General features: G+C 42.2%; 1 protein-coding gene across 7 annotated transcripts in view; it reads right to left on the reverse strand.

Moving 5' to 3' along the window:
* NAV1 (neuron navigator 1) overlaps positions 1–16,142 on the reverse strand; it is a 735,938-nt gene that overhangs the window by 243,845 nt on the left and 475,951 nt on the right. For 6 of the 7 annotated variants that reach the window (XM_075853621.1, XM_075853615.1, XM_075853622.1 and 3 more), the window contains one exon: positions 9,169–9,252. The exons of the other annotated variant lie outside the window; for it this stretch is intronic. In XM_075853621.1, coding sequence (XP_075709736.1) covers positions 9,169–9,252 — 84 coding nt within the window. The remainder of the gene's footprint in view (positions 1–9,168; positions 9,253–16,142) is intronic. 7 annotated transcript variants of the gene reach the window in all.

The raw sequence follows: 16,142 nt of genomic DNA on the forward strand, positions 1-16,142 counted from the left end.
TTGTACTCCGTCGCCTAGGGCGGGTCGTTGCAAGTAGGCAGGGACTGAGTGGCGGGTAGATTAGGGCTCACTTGTCTGTTTCCCTATCCCTGTCATTACACCTGTGATATAAAGTAACTTCAAAGCCCTGAAAGCTTCGGTTGCATACGGTTAGTACTGGTGTATTGTTCTTTGCACTAGCTGTTCATTAGACAACTCATTTGTACTGTTATATGATGTAATAGTGACATGAAGAGAAAAAATAGAAGGGCGGAATCCAGCGCAAAAACAAATCCTGAGAGGTTGTTAGTTTGAAATGGAAACAAGTTCCAATTTTATTTGCAATAACAATAAAACCGGGAATCAATATCCCATGGAGAAAGGTGGATGAAAGTATGTATACGCTGCCAACGCGTTTCAGACTACTTCCTCGTCCTTAGTCATGGCTGGAGGACGATGAAGTCGTCTGAAACGCGTTGGCAGTGTATACATTCTTACATCCACCTTTCTCCATGGGATATTGATTCCCGGTTTTATTGTTATTACAAAGAAAATTGGAACTTGTTTCCATTTTAAACTAACAACCTCTCAGGATTTATTTTTGCGCTGGATTCCGCCCTTCTATTTTTTCTCTTCAATATATACGTGTGCCGACACGAGGATCCGGGCGCAGCTGATGTCCTGCTAAAGGTGAGCTGGAGGTTTTTCCTCTATATACTTTCTACACTAATAGTGACATGACTCTGAATGTTTTATCTGTGAATGTGAGAGGCCTGGGAGACTCTTATAAAATAAATTTTACGTTTTCCTTTATTCGCAACCAAGGACCGCAGATAGTCTGTCTTCAGGAGACACACCTCACCCCCTCTACTGTTTATTGCTTGAATTGATCGTGGATCCAGTGGTCAGCCCATTACACTCACAGTTCCTATTCCAGAGGGGTTTCCATTTTAGTCCATAAATCGCTTAGATGGGAACTGGACGTGGTTCTGAAAGATCGAGAGGGCAGGTGGCTATTCATACATGCTTGGATATAGGGTCATCCCTTTGTGCTGATTGGACTTTACCTTCCGCCACCGGCCTCCATGTCGGTACTTTATGAAGTGGCTAAGTTTGCTTCTCAGTTTCCTATGGCCGGAGTGTTGTGCATGGGTGATTTTAACCTTTTACTGGATCCTTCTGTTGACAAGTTTTACCCTGGAGCTTTACCTGGACACCTACCTGCAACCACTCGCTTGGCTAGATTCCTGAGAGAGATGGGCTAGTTGGACATGTGGAGACAGCGATATCCTGATAAACGGGAGTTTACCTGCTTCACCCCTGGGAGAAACACGTTGTCTCGGATTGATTATATGTGCAGTAACTCCAAAGTGTATAGTATGATGGACATGATTTCACACTTACCCCGTGCAATGTCGGATCACTCACCTATGCTAGTTAAGCTTATCCTCCGCCCTCAAGTAAATAGGGGGCCTAGGAAGATACATCCATTCTGGCTCACAGTGTTTGGCGAACAAGATCGCGTTCCAGATTAACTGGAGATGATCTTTGCGGATAACCTTCCCTTTGATAACCACTCGGCTCTATGGGACGCCCTGAACACATACTTACGTGGATGTTTGCAGTTCTCGATTTCCTGTCATAAGAGACAGTCCTCTAAGATGGAACAGCTACTAGAGAGTGAATGCACCAACCTGGAGGCGGCATTTATAGCGGATCCCTCCCCACTCACTCAACAAAAATGGTTACAGAAAGGCAGAGAATACGTACATCTCCTTCATGAAAAGACTAAACGCTGCACCTTTTTTTCTCAACAGAGATACTTCGAACATGGCAATCAATCCAGTAGTCTCTTGGCGCATCTAATCCATAGCAACTCTGCTTCCCCTGCCATACTACGTATCAATACAACCGATTGGACTACGCTACATGATAATGAGCAAATTCTCAGTTGTTTTTCAGACTTCTACAAGGACCTACTGTATATAGCTCGACACTGCAGGTATCCCCTCAAAACATTAGGGATTACCTATCGGAAATAAATATTCCCAAATTGACGGACCCACAAAGAGAGTTTATGGATGCTCCTATAACACTAACTGAATTGACGGTCTAGATCCAAATTGGCCTTACAAAAATTGCAACGCCCAAAAGAAATGGCTGGCATTGCTCTTCCAGATATTTACCTATACTATTTAGCTGGTCAACTCAAATATTTGGAACACACGCAAGTCGACCCCCTGGAACTGAGGGAATATTACTGGAATACTCTGCACATGAATCATTATGTCTTATTTCACCATGGGGTACCTGGGACCTCTTTTCTGCCTATTTGTCGATCGGCCAGGGGAGTGTGGAAAGCGGCTGTGGGCATCTCCGGTTCATCTACAATACATGCGGAAACTCCATTGTGGCACAATGTTACCTTGGGATCATTATACACCTACCCGGATGCAGCGTATTGGATAGCAGCGGGTATACAGGTGCTTGACAATGTCTATGATAACGATGTCTTCCTATCCTTCGAACAAATGCAGGAAAGATTTCACATTCTGAGACAACACTTCTTCAAATACCTACAATTGCGCCATCTACTTTCTACACAGTTTCCGGAACCTCGCCAGCCTATCTCCTCATATCCTCTCATTGGGGTGGTCAAATCACAAGGACCTAAGAGGCTGATCTCTACCATCTATGCTCATCTACTTGACAAAAAGGCTTCAACAGCTACTTCTAAATGGTCCCAACTGATACCATCACTTACTGAAGAGGATATTGTGGACTTATTGCAATCTCACTTACATGTGTCGCCGGTGGCCAACAATAAGCCCATTCAGTTATACTGTATCCATCAAGCCCACCTGACACCTGTACAATTATTTAAAATGCATTGTATATCTGAACCTTCCTGCCGTAAATGTTCTTACGCTCCTGCAGATTTTTGGCATATGGTATGAATGTGTCCTCATATCAAAGCATATTGGGCAGAAGTTGTTGGATTCCTTAAATTGATATTACCTTCCCCTATTGTAAGCTCTACAGAACTCCGTTTGTTTGGCATCACGGAGGAAGGACAGTGGCCATATTATACCAGAATCTTTATACAAGTGACTCCATTTTTAGCTCGTAAAGGTATCTCAATGCGATGGACGGATAAGCGGCCTCCTACAGTTACAGTTTGGAAAAATATGGTTAACTCAACTGGATCATATGAACGTGTCATATTCAAACACAGAAATCGCCTTGACAAATTTCATAAAATTTAGGACTTGTGGTGCGTATCTTCAGACACTAATTATTCCTCCAGAGAGCTGGGACTGGCAGTGGTGGTGGTGGTGGTGGTGGGGGGTGGGATGATAATTGCGAATTGTTATGGTGGTAGTGGGTGTCCCGGGCCTCTTGCATAAATGCGCATTTGTAAAAATCTTTTGATATGTATGCTCAGATTGTTACGTTTCATGTCTCTGGTACCATTGTTCACATGGTACTGTTTTGTAATATGTGAAAATACTGTAATTATATTTGTCGCAAATTTATAGGACATTGTTGTCCACTCACTTTTTTGAATCCGTACTGTGATAAACTTTGTTTACTTTTCAATAAAACGAGTTTAAAAATAAATATCTGCTGGAAGTGAGGGTGCCTGTATTATGCCAGAACAACACTTTCCCAGCACAACTCCCCAAACTGCAAAGGTGCAGACTATGTATCAAAAGGGGGATAAGAAAGGGCACTATTTATCAGTGCGACACTGGCCTGTGCCTAAAGAACTGCTTCAAATCGTAGCAAATGTCCTTGGATAATTTTATTATTTTTGTTACCCCATTATTAAATCACCTTATTATGCCCTGATGTACTTCGCACAGCTTACCTATGCCCCTAAATTTCTAAACTGAAATACCAGTAAAACTCCAAACAAAACTACTACCAAGCAAAATCGGTGTTCCAAAAGCCAAATGTCACTTCCTCCCTTCTGAGCACTACATTATGCTCAAACAGCAGTTAATGTCCACATATATGGCATCGCCATACCCGGGAGAACCCCTTTAAGGATTTTTGGGATGTGTGTCTCCAGTGGCACAACATTTTGTCACTGAAAAGACATATCTGGGGAAAAAAAATGTAATTTTTACTTTGCACCAAAAATGGGGACACTTCTCAGGGTTTTTTTTTAATTATTATTTCACATCAGAGCCCTGTCGTATGTCCAGGCAAAACATTAGAGTGTTTCTAAAACAGGTAAACACATCATAATAATTAAAATGCTATTTTTTCATGGAGGCACAAGCTGGGCACCACATATTGGACACTAAAATAGTATATCTATGGAAAATTTGCCATTTTCACTCTGCAACATCAAGAGCACACTAATTTCTAGAAAACACCTATGGGGTTAATATGCTCACTACAAACTTAGGTGAATGCCTTGAGGGGTGTAGTTTCCAAAATGAGGTCACTTCTGGGGGGTTTCCACTGTTTTGATCCCAGAGGGGCCATCACGCCCAGAAACCAATCCAGCAAAATCTGCACTTTAAAAGACAAATGGCGCTCCTTCCCTTCTCAGCCCTACCGTGTGCCGCCACAGCAGTTTATGACCACATTCTTGTACTCAAAAATAATTGTTTTATAAATTTTGGAATGCATTTTCTCCTTTATTCCTTGTGAAAATGAAAAATTGTTAACTTAAGCTACATCTTATTGGAAAAATTTAATTTTTAATTTTTACGGCCCCATTCTTATAAATTCTGCAAAATCCTGTGGGGTCAAAATGCTCACTATACCCCTAGATGAATTCCTTGTGGGATGTAGTTTCCTAAATGGAGTCACTTCCCTGGGGTTTCAGTCTGTACTGGTACCTCATGGGCTTTGCAAATACAACATGTTACCCAGAAACCAATCCAGCAAAATCTGTGCTCTAAAAGCCAAATGGCGTGCCTTCCATTCTAAGCCCTACTTTGTGCCCAATTTTGTTTATTTTATTAAAATTCTAAAATCTATGAAACACCTGTGCAGTCAAAATGCCTACTATACCCCTAGTTGTGGGTGTAGTTTACAAATACATATATTTTGGGGTCTTTATTTTGTTTTGGCACCACAAGACCTCTTCAAACCGGACATGGTGCCTAAAATATAATTAATAAAGAGAAGGCCCCAAAATCCTCTAGGTGCTCCATTGCTTGAGGGCTGTGCTTCAGTCCATTAGCATACTTGAGCCACATATGGGATAATTCTAAAAACTTCAGATTCTTGGCAATAAATATTGATTTGTGTTTCTCTAGGAAAAACCTGTGTTACAGAAAAAAAATGTATTGAAACAGAATTTCTGCAAAAAAAATTACATTTGAAAATTTCACCTCCACTTTGCTTTAATTCCGGTTAAATGGCTAAAGTGTTTAAAAACTGTTTTTAATACCTTGAGGGGTGCAGGTTTTAAAAATTGGTGATTTATGGGGGTTTCTAATGTATGGGCCCCCCAAAACAACTTCAGGACTGAACTGTCACCAAAAAATTGGGGTTTTGACATTTTCTTGAAACGTGATAAATTTCTGCTGAATTTATAAGCCTTGCAACGTCATAGAAAAATAAAAGGATGTTCAAACAATGATGCCAATATAAAGTAGACATATGGAAATGTTAAGTAGATATACTTAAATTTAGAAAATTGTACATTTTTGCAAATTTTTCTTAATTTTGGTGTTTTTCACAAATAGGCATGTATCGACCAAAGGTTACCGCTAACATAAATTACAATATGTCACGAGAATACAATCTCAGAATTGCTTGGATAGGACACATGTCAGATTTAAAAATGACGCTCTGTCAGAAAGGTCAAAAGTGGCTGCAGCGGGAAGGGGTTAAAGGTTCTCTATTTGTAAACAATGCTAAATGCAGAATTGAAGATGGCCTTCTTAGGGTATGTTCACACGCAAAGTCAAAAACGTCTCAAAATATGGAGCTGTTTTCAAGAGAAAACAGCTCCAGACTTTCAGAAGTTTTTTGTGCCACTCACGATTTTCACGGTCGTTTTTGGAGCTTTTTTCACTAGAGTCTATGGAAAACGGCTCCAAAAACGTCCCAAGAAGTGTCCTGCACTTCTTTTTCACGGCCGTTTTTTTACGCGTAAAAAACGCAGCGAAAAACGCTCCTTCGGAACAGAACGCCGTTTTCCCATTGAAATCAATGGGCAGATGTTTGGAGGTGTTCTGCTACCGATTGTTCAGCCGTTTTTCGGGCATTTACGGCCCAAAAAACAGCAGAAAATAGGCCGTGTGAACATATCTTTAGCCTTCTCAGACTCTTGATCAGCAATAATTGCTTCTCTAAGGTAATAGCTGAGGTCCTTTCTTCTTGGCATGATGTAGACACACCGCCCCAGAACACAAATCTGTCCAAAGTTCTTCTTTTAGGCTGGGTTCACACTGTGCGTTTTTGTTGTGTTTTAGAATACATTCTTTTTGTTGATAAACTCCCATTGATCGACATGGGAGTTTATGTACCAAAACAAAAACTGCAAGCTAAAAATGCAACAAAAACGCATGATGATTGACTAATTGTGGGCATTTACCCAGTAAACAACTGGCTGCTAATTACTATCTTAACCCCTTAGTGTCCAGCCTATTTTAGACCTTAATGAGCAAGCCATTTTTTACGTTTTTCCATCGTCTCATTCAAAGAGCTATAACTTTTTATTTTTGCGTCGATATAGCTGTATAAGGTCTTGTTTTTTTGCGGAACAAGTTGTAATTTTTATTAGCACCATTTTGGGGTACGTAGAATTGATTAACTTTTATTAACTTTTTTCTGGGGGGGAATAAAAAAAAACCTGTAATTTCGCCACAATTTTTTGCGTCCTAAATTTACTCCGTTTACCGAGTGGTATAAATAACACTAACTTTATTCAGAGGGTTTTTGCGATTACAGCGATACCAAATTTATATTGATTTTGTATGTTTAACTACTTTTACAGAGTGAAAACACTTTTTTTTTTTTCAAAATTATTTGTTTTTGCGTCTCCATATTTCAAGAGCCATAACTTTTTAATTTTTTCACTTTTTTTTTTAAGGCTGGATTCAAAGAAAACCGCAATTTTTGTATGTTTTTTTATTTTATTTATTACGAATTTTACCGTGTGGGTTAAATGATGTAGTACGTTTATAGTTGGGGTCGTTACGGATGCGGCAATACCAAATATGTGTAACTTTTTTACTTTATTTAGCTGTTTTGATCCCAGAGGGGCCATCACGCCCAGAAACCAATCCAGCAAAATCTGCACTTTAAAACACAAATGGCGCTCCTTCCCTTCTCAGCCCTACCGTGTGCCGGAACAGCAGTTTATGACCACATTCTTGTACTCAAAAATAATTGTTTTATAAATTTTGGAATGCATTTTCTCCTTTATTCCTTGTGAAAATGAAAAATTGTTAACTTAAGCTACATCTTATTGGAAAAATTTAATTTTTAATTTTCACGGCCCCATTCTAATAAATTCTGCAAAATCCTGTGGGGTCAAAATGCTCATTATACCCCTGAATTCCTTGTGGGATGTAGTTTCCTAAATGGAGTCACTTCCCTGGGGTTTCAGTCTGTACTGGTACTTCATGGGCTTTGCAAATACTTTGTTTTGGCACCACAAAACCTCTTCAAACCTGACATGGTGCCTAAAATATAATTAATAAAGAGAAGGCCCCAAAATCCTCTAGGTGCTCCATTGCTTGAGGGCTGTGCTTCAGTCCATTAGCATACTTGAGCCACATGTGGGATAATTCTAAAAACTTCAGAATCTGGGCAATAAATATTGATTTGTGTTTCTCTAGGAAAAACCTGTGTTACAGAAAAAAAAGCAGTTTGTAAGGGGAAAAAGTGGGTTTTTATTTTTTTTTCACTTTCTTTTTTTCCACTTTTTATTAAACTTTTTTTTTACTAGTCCCAGTAGGGGATTTCACTATGCGATTATCCGTGTAAAACGGACAGGCATCTGCTAGGTCATGCCGGAGGCGTCACTAACGGGTTAATGTTTGTAAGGGCATGGCCCCACATGGCGGATTTCTTCCGCAACTGTCCGCATCAATGCCGCACAGAATCTGCGTTGCAGATTCTGTGGCGAATCTGCCCAAAATGTGCAGTAAATTGATGCGGACTGGCCGTTGCGTATTGAGGTGAAAGTACTTCCCTTCTCTCTATCAGTGCAGGATAGAGAGAAGGGACAGCACTTTCCCTAGTGAAAGTAAAAGAAATTCATACTTACCGGCCGCTGTCTTGGTGACGCGTCCCTCTTTCGGCATCCAGCCCAACCTCCCTGGATGACGTGGCAGTCCATGTGACCGCTGCAGCCTGTGATTGGCTGCAGCCGTCACTTAGACTGAAACGTCATCCTGGGAAAAAGGACTGGAGGAAGAAGCAGGGAGTTCTCGGTAAGTATTAACTTCTATTTTTTTTACAGGTTGCTGTATATTGTGATCGGTAGTCACTGTCCAGGGTGCTGAAACAGTTACTGCCGATCGCTTAACTCTTTCAGCACCATGGAGAGTGACTATTTACTGACGTCGCCTAGCAACACTCCCGTAATTATGGGTACACACACGTAGTCACCCGTAATTATGGGTGCACACACGTAGTCACCCGTAATTACGAGAGCCCCATTGACTTCCTCAGTCTGGCTGTAGACCTAGAAATACACATAGGTCCAGCCAGAATGAAGAAATGTCATGTTAAAAAACCAATACGCTCCGCAGCACACATAACCATGTACATTACATCTGCGGACTTCATTGCAGAATTTTGAATCTCCATTGAAGTTAATGGAGAAGTTCCGCAATGAGTCCGCAACCAGTCCGCCACACGTCCGCAACATCCATTGTATGCTGCGGACACCAAATTCCGCACCGCAGCCTATGCTCCGCAGCGGAATTTTCCGCATCGTCTAAACGAACCCTACTAAAAAGCAGTGGAAGGCAATGGAGAAAGGGGTCCGCTGCGGATTAACGCTGCGGAGTGTCCGCAGCAGAATTCCAGAGCAATTCCGCCACGTGGGGCTTTGCCCTAAAGGTAGAAACAGTGTACTTATTTTTTCCTACCTACTTTTTGAATGTTGGGTAACTTTTTGGGGAAAAAAATCACTGCTCTGAATTATGTTCACTCCCTTTACTTTTGTTGTTAATATTGTGATAGTATTTGCGTGGTATTCATTACCTTCTCATGTGCAGTATCAGCTAGATTACGTAGCCTTGAAGTCATGTTCACTAAAGACTGTTCGAATGCTGCCACTAAATTTGCCTGCAAAAAAATGAAACATTATAGAAATAACTATAATAATGTAAATTATATATATATATATATATATATATATATATATACATACATATATATATATGTATATATATATATATATATATATATATATATATATATATAGAGAGAGAGAGAGAGAGAGAGAGAGAGAGAGACTTTCACTGTCATTTGTGTTTATGTATCTACCACCATTAAAATCTCACATCCCAATAACATGAAAGATTCTTAGTATTCTCAAATTACAGGATTACATGCTAAAAAAAATTGTTCTCAAAATTTTGTTATAACTCTGCATTCAGCGAAGCTTGGTACATTCATCACTCTGCTAATGCTCTACAGTCTGGATGAGCACTAGAAAGGTATTCATAGGTAAAATAGGGTTTACACACTTATTGGCCCCAATCAGATGGCTGTGGACAGTTGGTCTAAAGTAGGGGTAGGAAATCTTTTCTGTATGGCGCGCCGATAAAAAAAAAAATATCAATAATGAAATGCCATGTAAATGTGAAAGTCATATAAGATAAACTGTTACTGTGTATGTGACATAAACCAATTAATCAGTTAAAGGAACAGTGTCATCACAAATTATTTTTTTATATGTTAAAGATGTTAGTGCTTTATTAAAAACGTTTATATTCATTTGTGTGTTTGTGTTTTACTTTTTCTTATTTTTACACTTTTTCTTCCCTATGGGGGCTGCCATTTTTTGTTCCATTTCTGTCTGTGTCGATTAACGACACATACAGACATGGAATACGGCAGCCACAGTCCCATAGGGACTGCGAACGGCTCCCGTCCCATTGACTTCAGTGTACGGCGTCTGTGTGGGAACTGCGCATGCGCCGCTCCCACACAGTCCAATTCGAAATTGGCGCCGTCCGGCGCCATTTTCCTGTGGACCGGAAGTCGCGGCCGGACAGTAATATTACTACTTCCGGTCGCGGCTTCCGGATTTGTGCACTTGGACCAGCGGCAGCAAACGGAGCGGACGGGCCGGAGGGAGCCGCGGCGGCAGGAGCAGGTAAGAGATTTCAATGTATGTTCGTGTTTGTGTGTGTTTACTACTGTATGTAAACCTACTACACTGTGTGTTAGCTCAAAAAATGGCGACACACAGTGTAGGAGGTTACACCGTTCAAACCCCTCGTTTATCCCGGCACTAGCCAGGATAAAGGAGGGGGGGATGCTGAGAGCTCACTAGAGCGAGGGCTTTTAACCCAATGTTGCAATGCTGCAATTTTGGGAATAGCTCCATCTAGTGACCAAAAATGGGTAGTATTATAAATTAGAATTAATTTATAATATTTCCTGACTATTTCCTGACTCGTGAAAAAAATAAAAAAAATTTGAACAATGTTTAATCACCCACACACTAAATGTTTAATTTTTTAAAAAAAAACATGTTTTTCTGGCAACACATTCCCTTTAATTAAACTTACATTTCGGTGTGACCAGGGGTGAACCTAGCCCGTCTGCCGCCTGTGTTTTCTCATTCCTAGCTTTACACATCAAACACGCAATATATACATTTTTTAAATAGGAAAACATTTGATGCTTATTTGTTAGGCCCTGTTTACACAGAGTATTTTGACGAGTTTTTGGGCGCGGAAACCGTTCCGCAAAACTCGTCAAAAACCGTCCAAAAATGCCTCCCGAGAAAGAAGGCACATGCCTTATCTTCGCGCGTTTACGCCTCTGACCTCCTATTGACATCAATGGGAGGCTGAGAAAGGGTATTTCGCTGAGATTTTTGCCCATAGCACTCAATGGCCGCGAGCGAAAAACGCGGTGAAAATCGCGGCAAACGACGTGCAGGAAGGACAAAATCTGCCTCAAAATCCCAAACAGAATTTTGAGGCAGAATTTTCCTCCTGCAAAAAACTCAGTGTGAACATAGCCTTAAAGTGCTGTTTGAAGTATGGAAAATATTTAAAGAATTATTCTTACTGCAATCAGTGCAGTGCAAATAGTACAGTCTGCACTGCACTGCCCCATATCTTTCCTCGGCAGCCAGTCTCATTTGCGGCGTCACTCTCTGCAATTACATTCAGGCCAGTCCAGGACGGATCGCACTTAGCGATGTTTTGGAGCGGCACGTCCTGGGCTGGTTTCTTTGCTCTACCTGCTGTATTGTTGTGGTCTGCCTGTGCTGGCTCGATGACAGTGGTGGATTAATATGATCTTAGGCCCTGGGCTGTGCACAAGTTATGGGCCCACACTCTTCACGTAAGTATCACCTACATGTCAAAGTACATCACATGCCACTCTGCAGACTGTCTCTTTGCCTGATGATCTGCTGCCACACTCACACTTCCCCACAGCCCCCACAACAGTAATTTACATAGATTGTAAGACCAACATTACAAATAATACCCCCATACTGTTACTGAATAATACCCCATACTGTTACTGAATAATACCGTCAAACTGTTACTGAATAATACCCCATACTGTTACTGAGTAATACCCCCATACTTTTACTGAATAATACCCCATACTATTACTGAGTAATACCCCCATACTTTTACTGAATAATACCCCATACTGTTACTGAATAATACCCCAATACTGTTACTGAATAATACCCCATACTGTTACTGAATAATACCCCATACTGTTACTGAATAAAACCCCCATACTGTTACAGAATAATACCCCCATACTGTTACTGAATAATACCCCCATACTGTTACTGAATAATACCCCCATACTGTTATTGAATAATACCTCCATACTGTTACTGAATAATACCCCCCTACAGTTACTGAATAATACCCCCATACTGTTACTGAATAATACATGTATAATGTTACTGAATAATTCCTCCATACGGTTACTGAATAATACCCCCATACTGTTACTGAATAATACCCCCATACTGTTACTGAATACCCCCATACTGTTACTAAATAATACCCCCATACTGTTACTGAATAATACCGCAATACAGTTACTGAATAATACCCCCATACTGTTATTGAAAAATACCTCCATACTGTTACTGAATAATACCTCCATACTGTTACTGAATAATACCCCCATACTGTTACTGAATAATACTCCCATACGGTTACTAAATAATACCCCCATACTGTTACAGAATAATACCCCCATACTGTTACTGAATAATACCACCATACAGTTACTGAATAATACCCCCACACTGTTACTGAATAATACCTCCATACGGTTACTGAATAATACCCCCATAGTTACTGAATAATACCCCCATACTGTTACTGAATAATACCCCCATACTGTTACTAAATAATACCCCCATACTGTTACTGAATAATACCGCAATACAGTTACTGAATAATACCCCCATACTGTTACTGAATAATACCCCCATACTGTTATTGAAAAATACCTCCATACTGTTACTGAATAATACCCCCATACTATTACTGAATAATACCCCCATACTGCTATTGAATAATACCTCCATACTGTTACTGAACAATACCTCCATACTGTTACTGAATAATACCTCCATACTGTTACTGAATAATACCCCCATACTGTTACTGAATAATACTCCCATACGGTTACTAAATAATACCCCCATACTGTTACAGAATAATACCCCCATACTGTTACTGAATAATACCGCCATACAGTTACTGAATAATACCCCCACACTGTTACTGAATAATACCTCCATACGGTTACTGAATAATACCCCCATAGTTACTGAATAATACCCCCATACTGTTACTGAATAATACCCCCATACTGTTATTGAATAATACTCCCATACTGTTACTGAATAATACCCCCATACTGTTACTGAATAATACCTCCATACTGTTACTGAATAATACCCCCATTGTAATGATGGGGGTAGGGAAAAGACAAGTGAGCCCTAATCTACCCACCTGCCTACTTGCAACAACCTGCCCTAGGCGACGGGGTACAACTGGGCGACGGTCCCTACGCTCAATAAGTGCACAACAGACAAACAGACAAGGGTACACAGAAGTTAAGGGAAATGGGGGAGTTGCCCACGGCAACACCGTGAGCAATAAGAGTAGTGAACGAGACGAGTCAAACCAGGAGAGTACGAGGTACAAAAACGCAGAGCAGGTGAGTAGTCAGTAAGCCAGGGTCAATATGAAGCAGGGTCAAATAGTTCAAAAAGCTGCAGCAGGGCCAGGAAACCAAACGAGAAGAATCGCAAGCAAGGAGGAACAGGAAAGGCAGGTATAAATAGACAGAGGGCGGGAGCTAGCTCCGTCTGGCCAGGCTGTGATAGGCTCTCCCACTCCTAAGCCTGCCATCCTGAGTGGTGGAAGATGGAGTCAGTCTCACAGACATAGAAGCAGGTGCAGACTGATTACCTATGGTCGTTGACACAGAAGCTGTGCCTGGCAGATCCTTTACAGTACCCCCCCCCTTTTATGAGGGGCCACCGGACCCTTTCTAGGTGGACCTGGTTTATTGGGGAAACGAAGGTGGAACCTCCTGACCAATACCCCAGCGTGAACATCCCGGGCGGGTACCCAAGTCCTCTCCTCAGGCCCGTATCCTCTCCAATGGACCAGGTACTGGAGGGAGCCTTGGACCATCTTGCTGTCCACAATCTTGGCCACCTCGAATTCTACCCCCTCAGGGGTGAGAACGGGGACAGGAGGTTTTCTCGAGGGAGCCAAGGACAGGGAGCAGCGTTTAAGGAGGGAGGCATGAAACACGTCGTGTACTCGAAAAGATGGGGGCAACTCCAGTCGGAAGGAGACAGGATTGAAGACTTCAATGACCTTGTACAGCCCAATAAACCGGGGAGCAAACTTCTTGGACGGGACTTTAAGGCGCAAGTTCTTTGACGATAGCCACACCAGATCCCCGACCATAAACAAGAGGTTAGCAGAACGTCTTCTATCTGCCTGAGTTTTTTGTATGCTCTGGGACGCCTCTAGGTTCTTCTGAACCTGGGCCCAGACTGTGCACAGTTCCCGATGAACGAACTCTACCTCGGGATTGTTGGAACTACCAGGTGAAACGGAGGAGAACCGTGGATTAAACCCAAAATTACAGAAAAAGGGGGAGACCCCTGACGAGTTACTGACCCGGTTATTAAGGGAGAATTCAGCGAGGGGAATGAATGAGACCCAATCATATTGACAGTCAGAGATAAAACACCTTAAATATTGTTCTAGAGATTGATTAGTCCTCTCAGTTTGGCCATTAGTTTCAGGATGGAAGGCAGAGGAGAAGGACAGATCAATCTCCAACTTTTTACAGAAGGCTCTCCAAAACAATGAAACAAATTGTACCCCTCTGTCAGAAACAATATTGACAGGGACCCCATGGAGACGCAGGATGTGTTTGACAAACAAGGTAGCTAACAACTTAGCATTGGGTCGTTTCTTGAGGGGCACAAAGTGGCACATCTTACTGAAGCGGTCTACTACAACCCACACCACCGACTTGCCTTGAGATGGAGGCAAATCGGTGATAAAATCCATGGAGATATGGGTCCAAGGTCTCTGGGGAATGGGCAAAGAACGTAGTAAGCCCGCTGGTCGGGACCTGGGAGTCTTGGACCTAGCACAAACCTCACAAGCGGCGACGTAGGCCTTAACGTCTTTAGGCAACCCAGGCCACCAATAGTTTCTGGCAAAGAGGTGCTTGGTACCCAGGATGCCTGGATGACCAGATAGTGCGGAGTCATTATTTTCCCTAAGTACCCTTAGCCGGAATTGCAGGGGAACAAACAGCTTGTTCCCAGGAAGGTTCCCGGGAGCTGAACCTTGATCAGCTGCAATTTCAGAGACTAAATCAGAATCAATAGAGGAAATTATTATACCGGGAGGCAAAATACAAGCAGGATCTTCCTCCGAAGGAGGGCTGGCCATGAAGCTACGCGACAGTGCATCAGCCTTAATATTTTTAGACCCAGCCCTATAGGTAACCAAAAAGTTGAATCTGGTAAAAAATAACGCCATTCGAGCTTGTCTCGGGTTTAGCCTCTGGGCAGATTCTAGGAAAACCAGATTCTTGTGGTCGGTAAGGACTGTTACCTGGTGCCTAGCCCCCTCCAGGAAGTGGCGCCATTCTTCAAATGCCCATTTAATGGCTAAGAGTTTGCGGTTGCCAATATCATAGTTACCCTCAGTGGGCGAAAACTTCCTGGAGAAGCAGGCACAGGTACGGAGATGGGTGAGGGACCTGGTACCCTGGGACAAGACAGCCCCCACTCCCACCTCGGACGCGTCAACCTCCACGATAAATGGCTCCATTTAGTTGGGCTGAACCAGCACCGGGGCCGAGATAAAGCACTTCTTAAGGACCTCAAAAGCCTGGACAGCCTCAGGAGGCCAGTGGAGATCAGCACCTTTGCGAGTGAGATCCGTAAGAGGCTTAGCGATGACCGAGAAGTTAGCAATAAATCTCCTGTAATAATTAGCGAACCCCAGGAAGCACTGTAACGCCTTCAGGGAGGCAGGTTGGACCCATTCCGCCACAGCCTGGACCTTGGCGGGGTCCATGCGGAATTCATGAGGAGTGAGGATTTGACCCAAAATTGGTATCTCCTGCACCCCAAACACACATTTTTCGGTCTTCGCAAACAGTTTGTTTTCCCGAAGGACCTGGAGCACCTTCCTGACATGCTCAATGTGGGAGGACCAGTCCTTTGAAAACACAAGTATGTCATCAAGGTACATTACAAGAAATACCCCCAGGTAATCTCTTAAAATCTCATTTATTAAATTCTGGAAGACCGCGGGAGCATTACACAACCCAAAGGGCATGACTAGGTATTTGAAATGACCTTCGGGCGTGTTAAACGCAGTCTTCCACTCATCCCCCTCTTTGATGCGGATAAGGTTATACGTCCCCCGTAGATCAAACTTAGAGAACCATTGGGCCCCTTG

The sequence above is a fragment of the Rhinoderma darwinii genome, chromosome 2 (assembly GCF_050947455.1).
Source record: "Rhinoderma darwinii isolate aRhiDar2 chromosome 2, aRhiDar2.hap1, whole genome shotgun sequence".
NCBI lineage: Eukaryota > Metazoa > Chordata > Amphibia > Anura > Rhinodermatidae > Rhinoderma > Rhinoderma darwinii.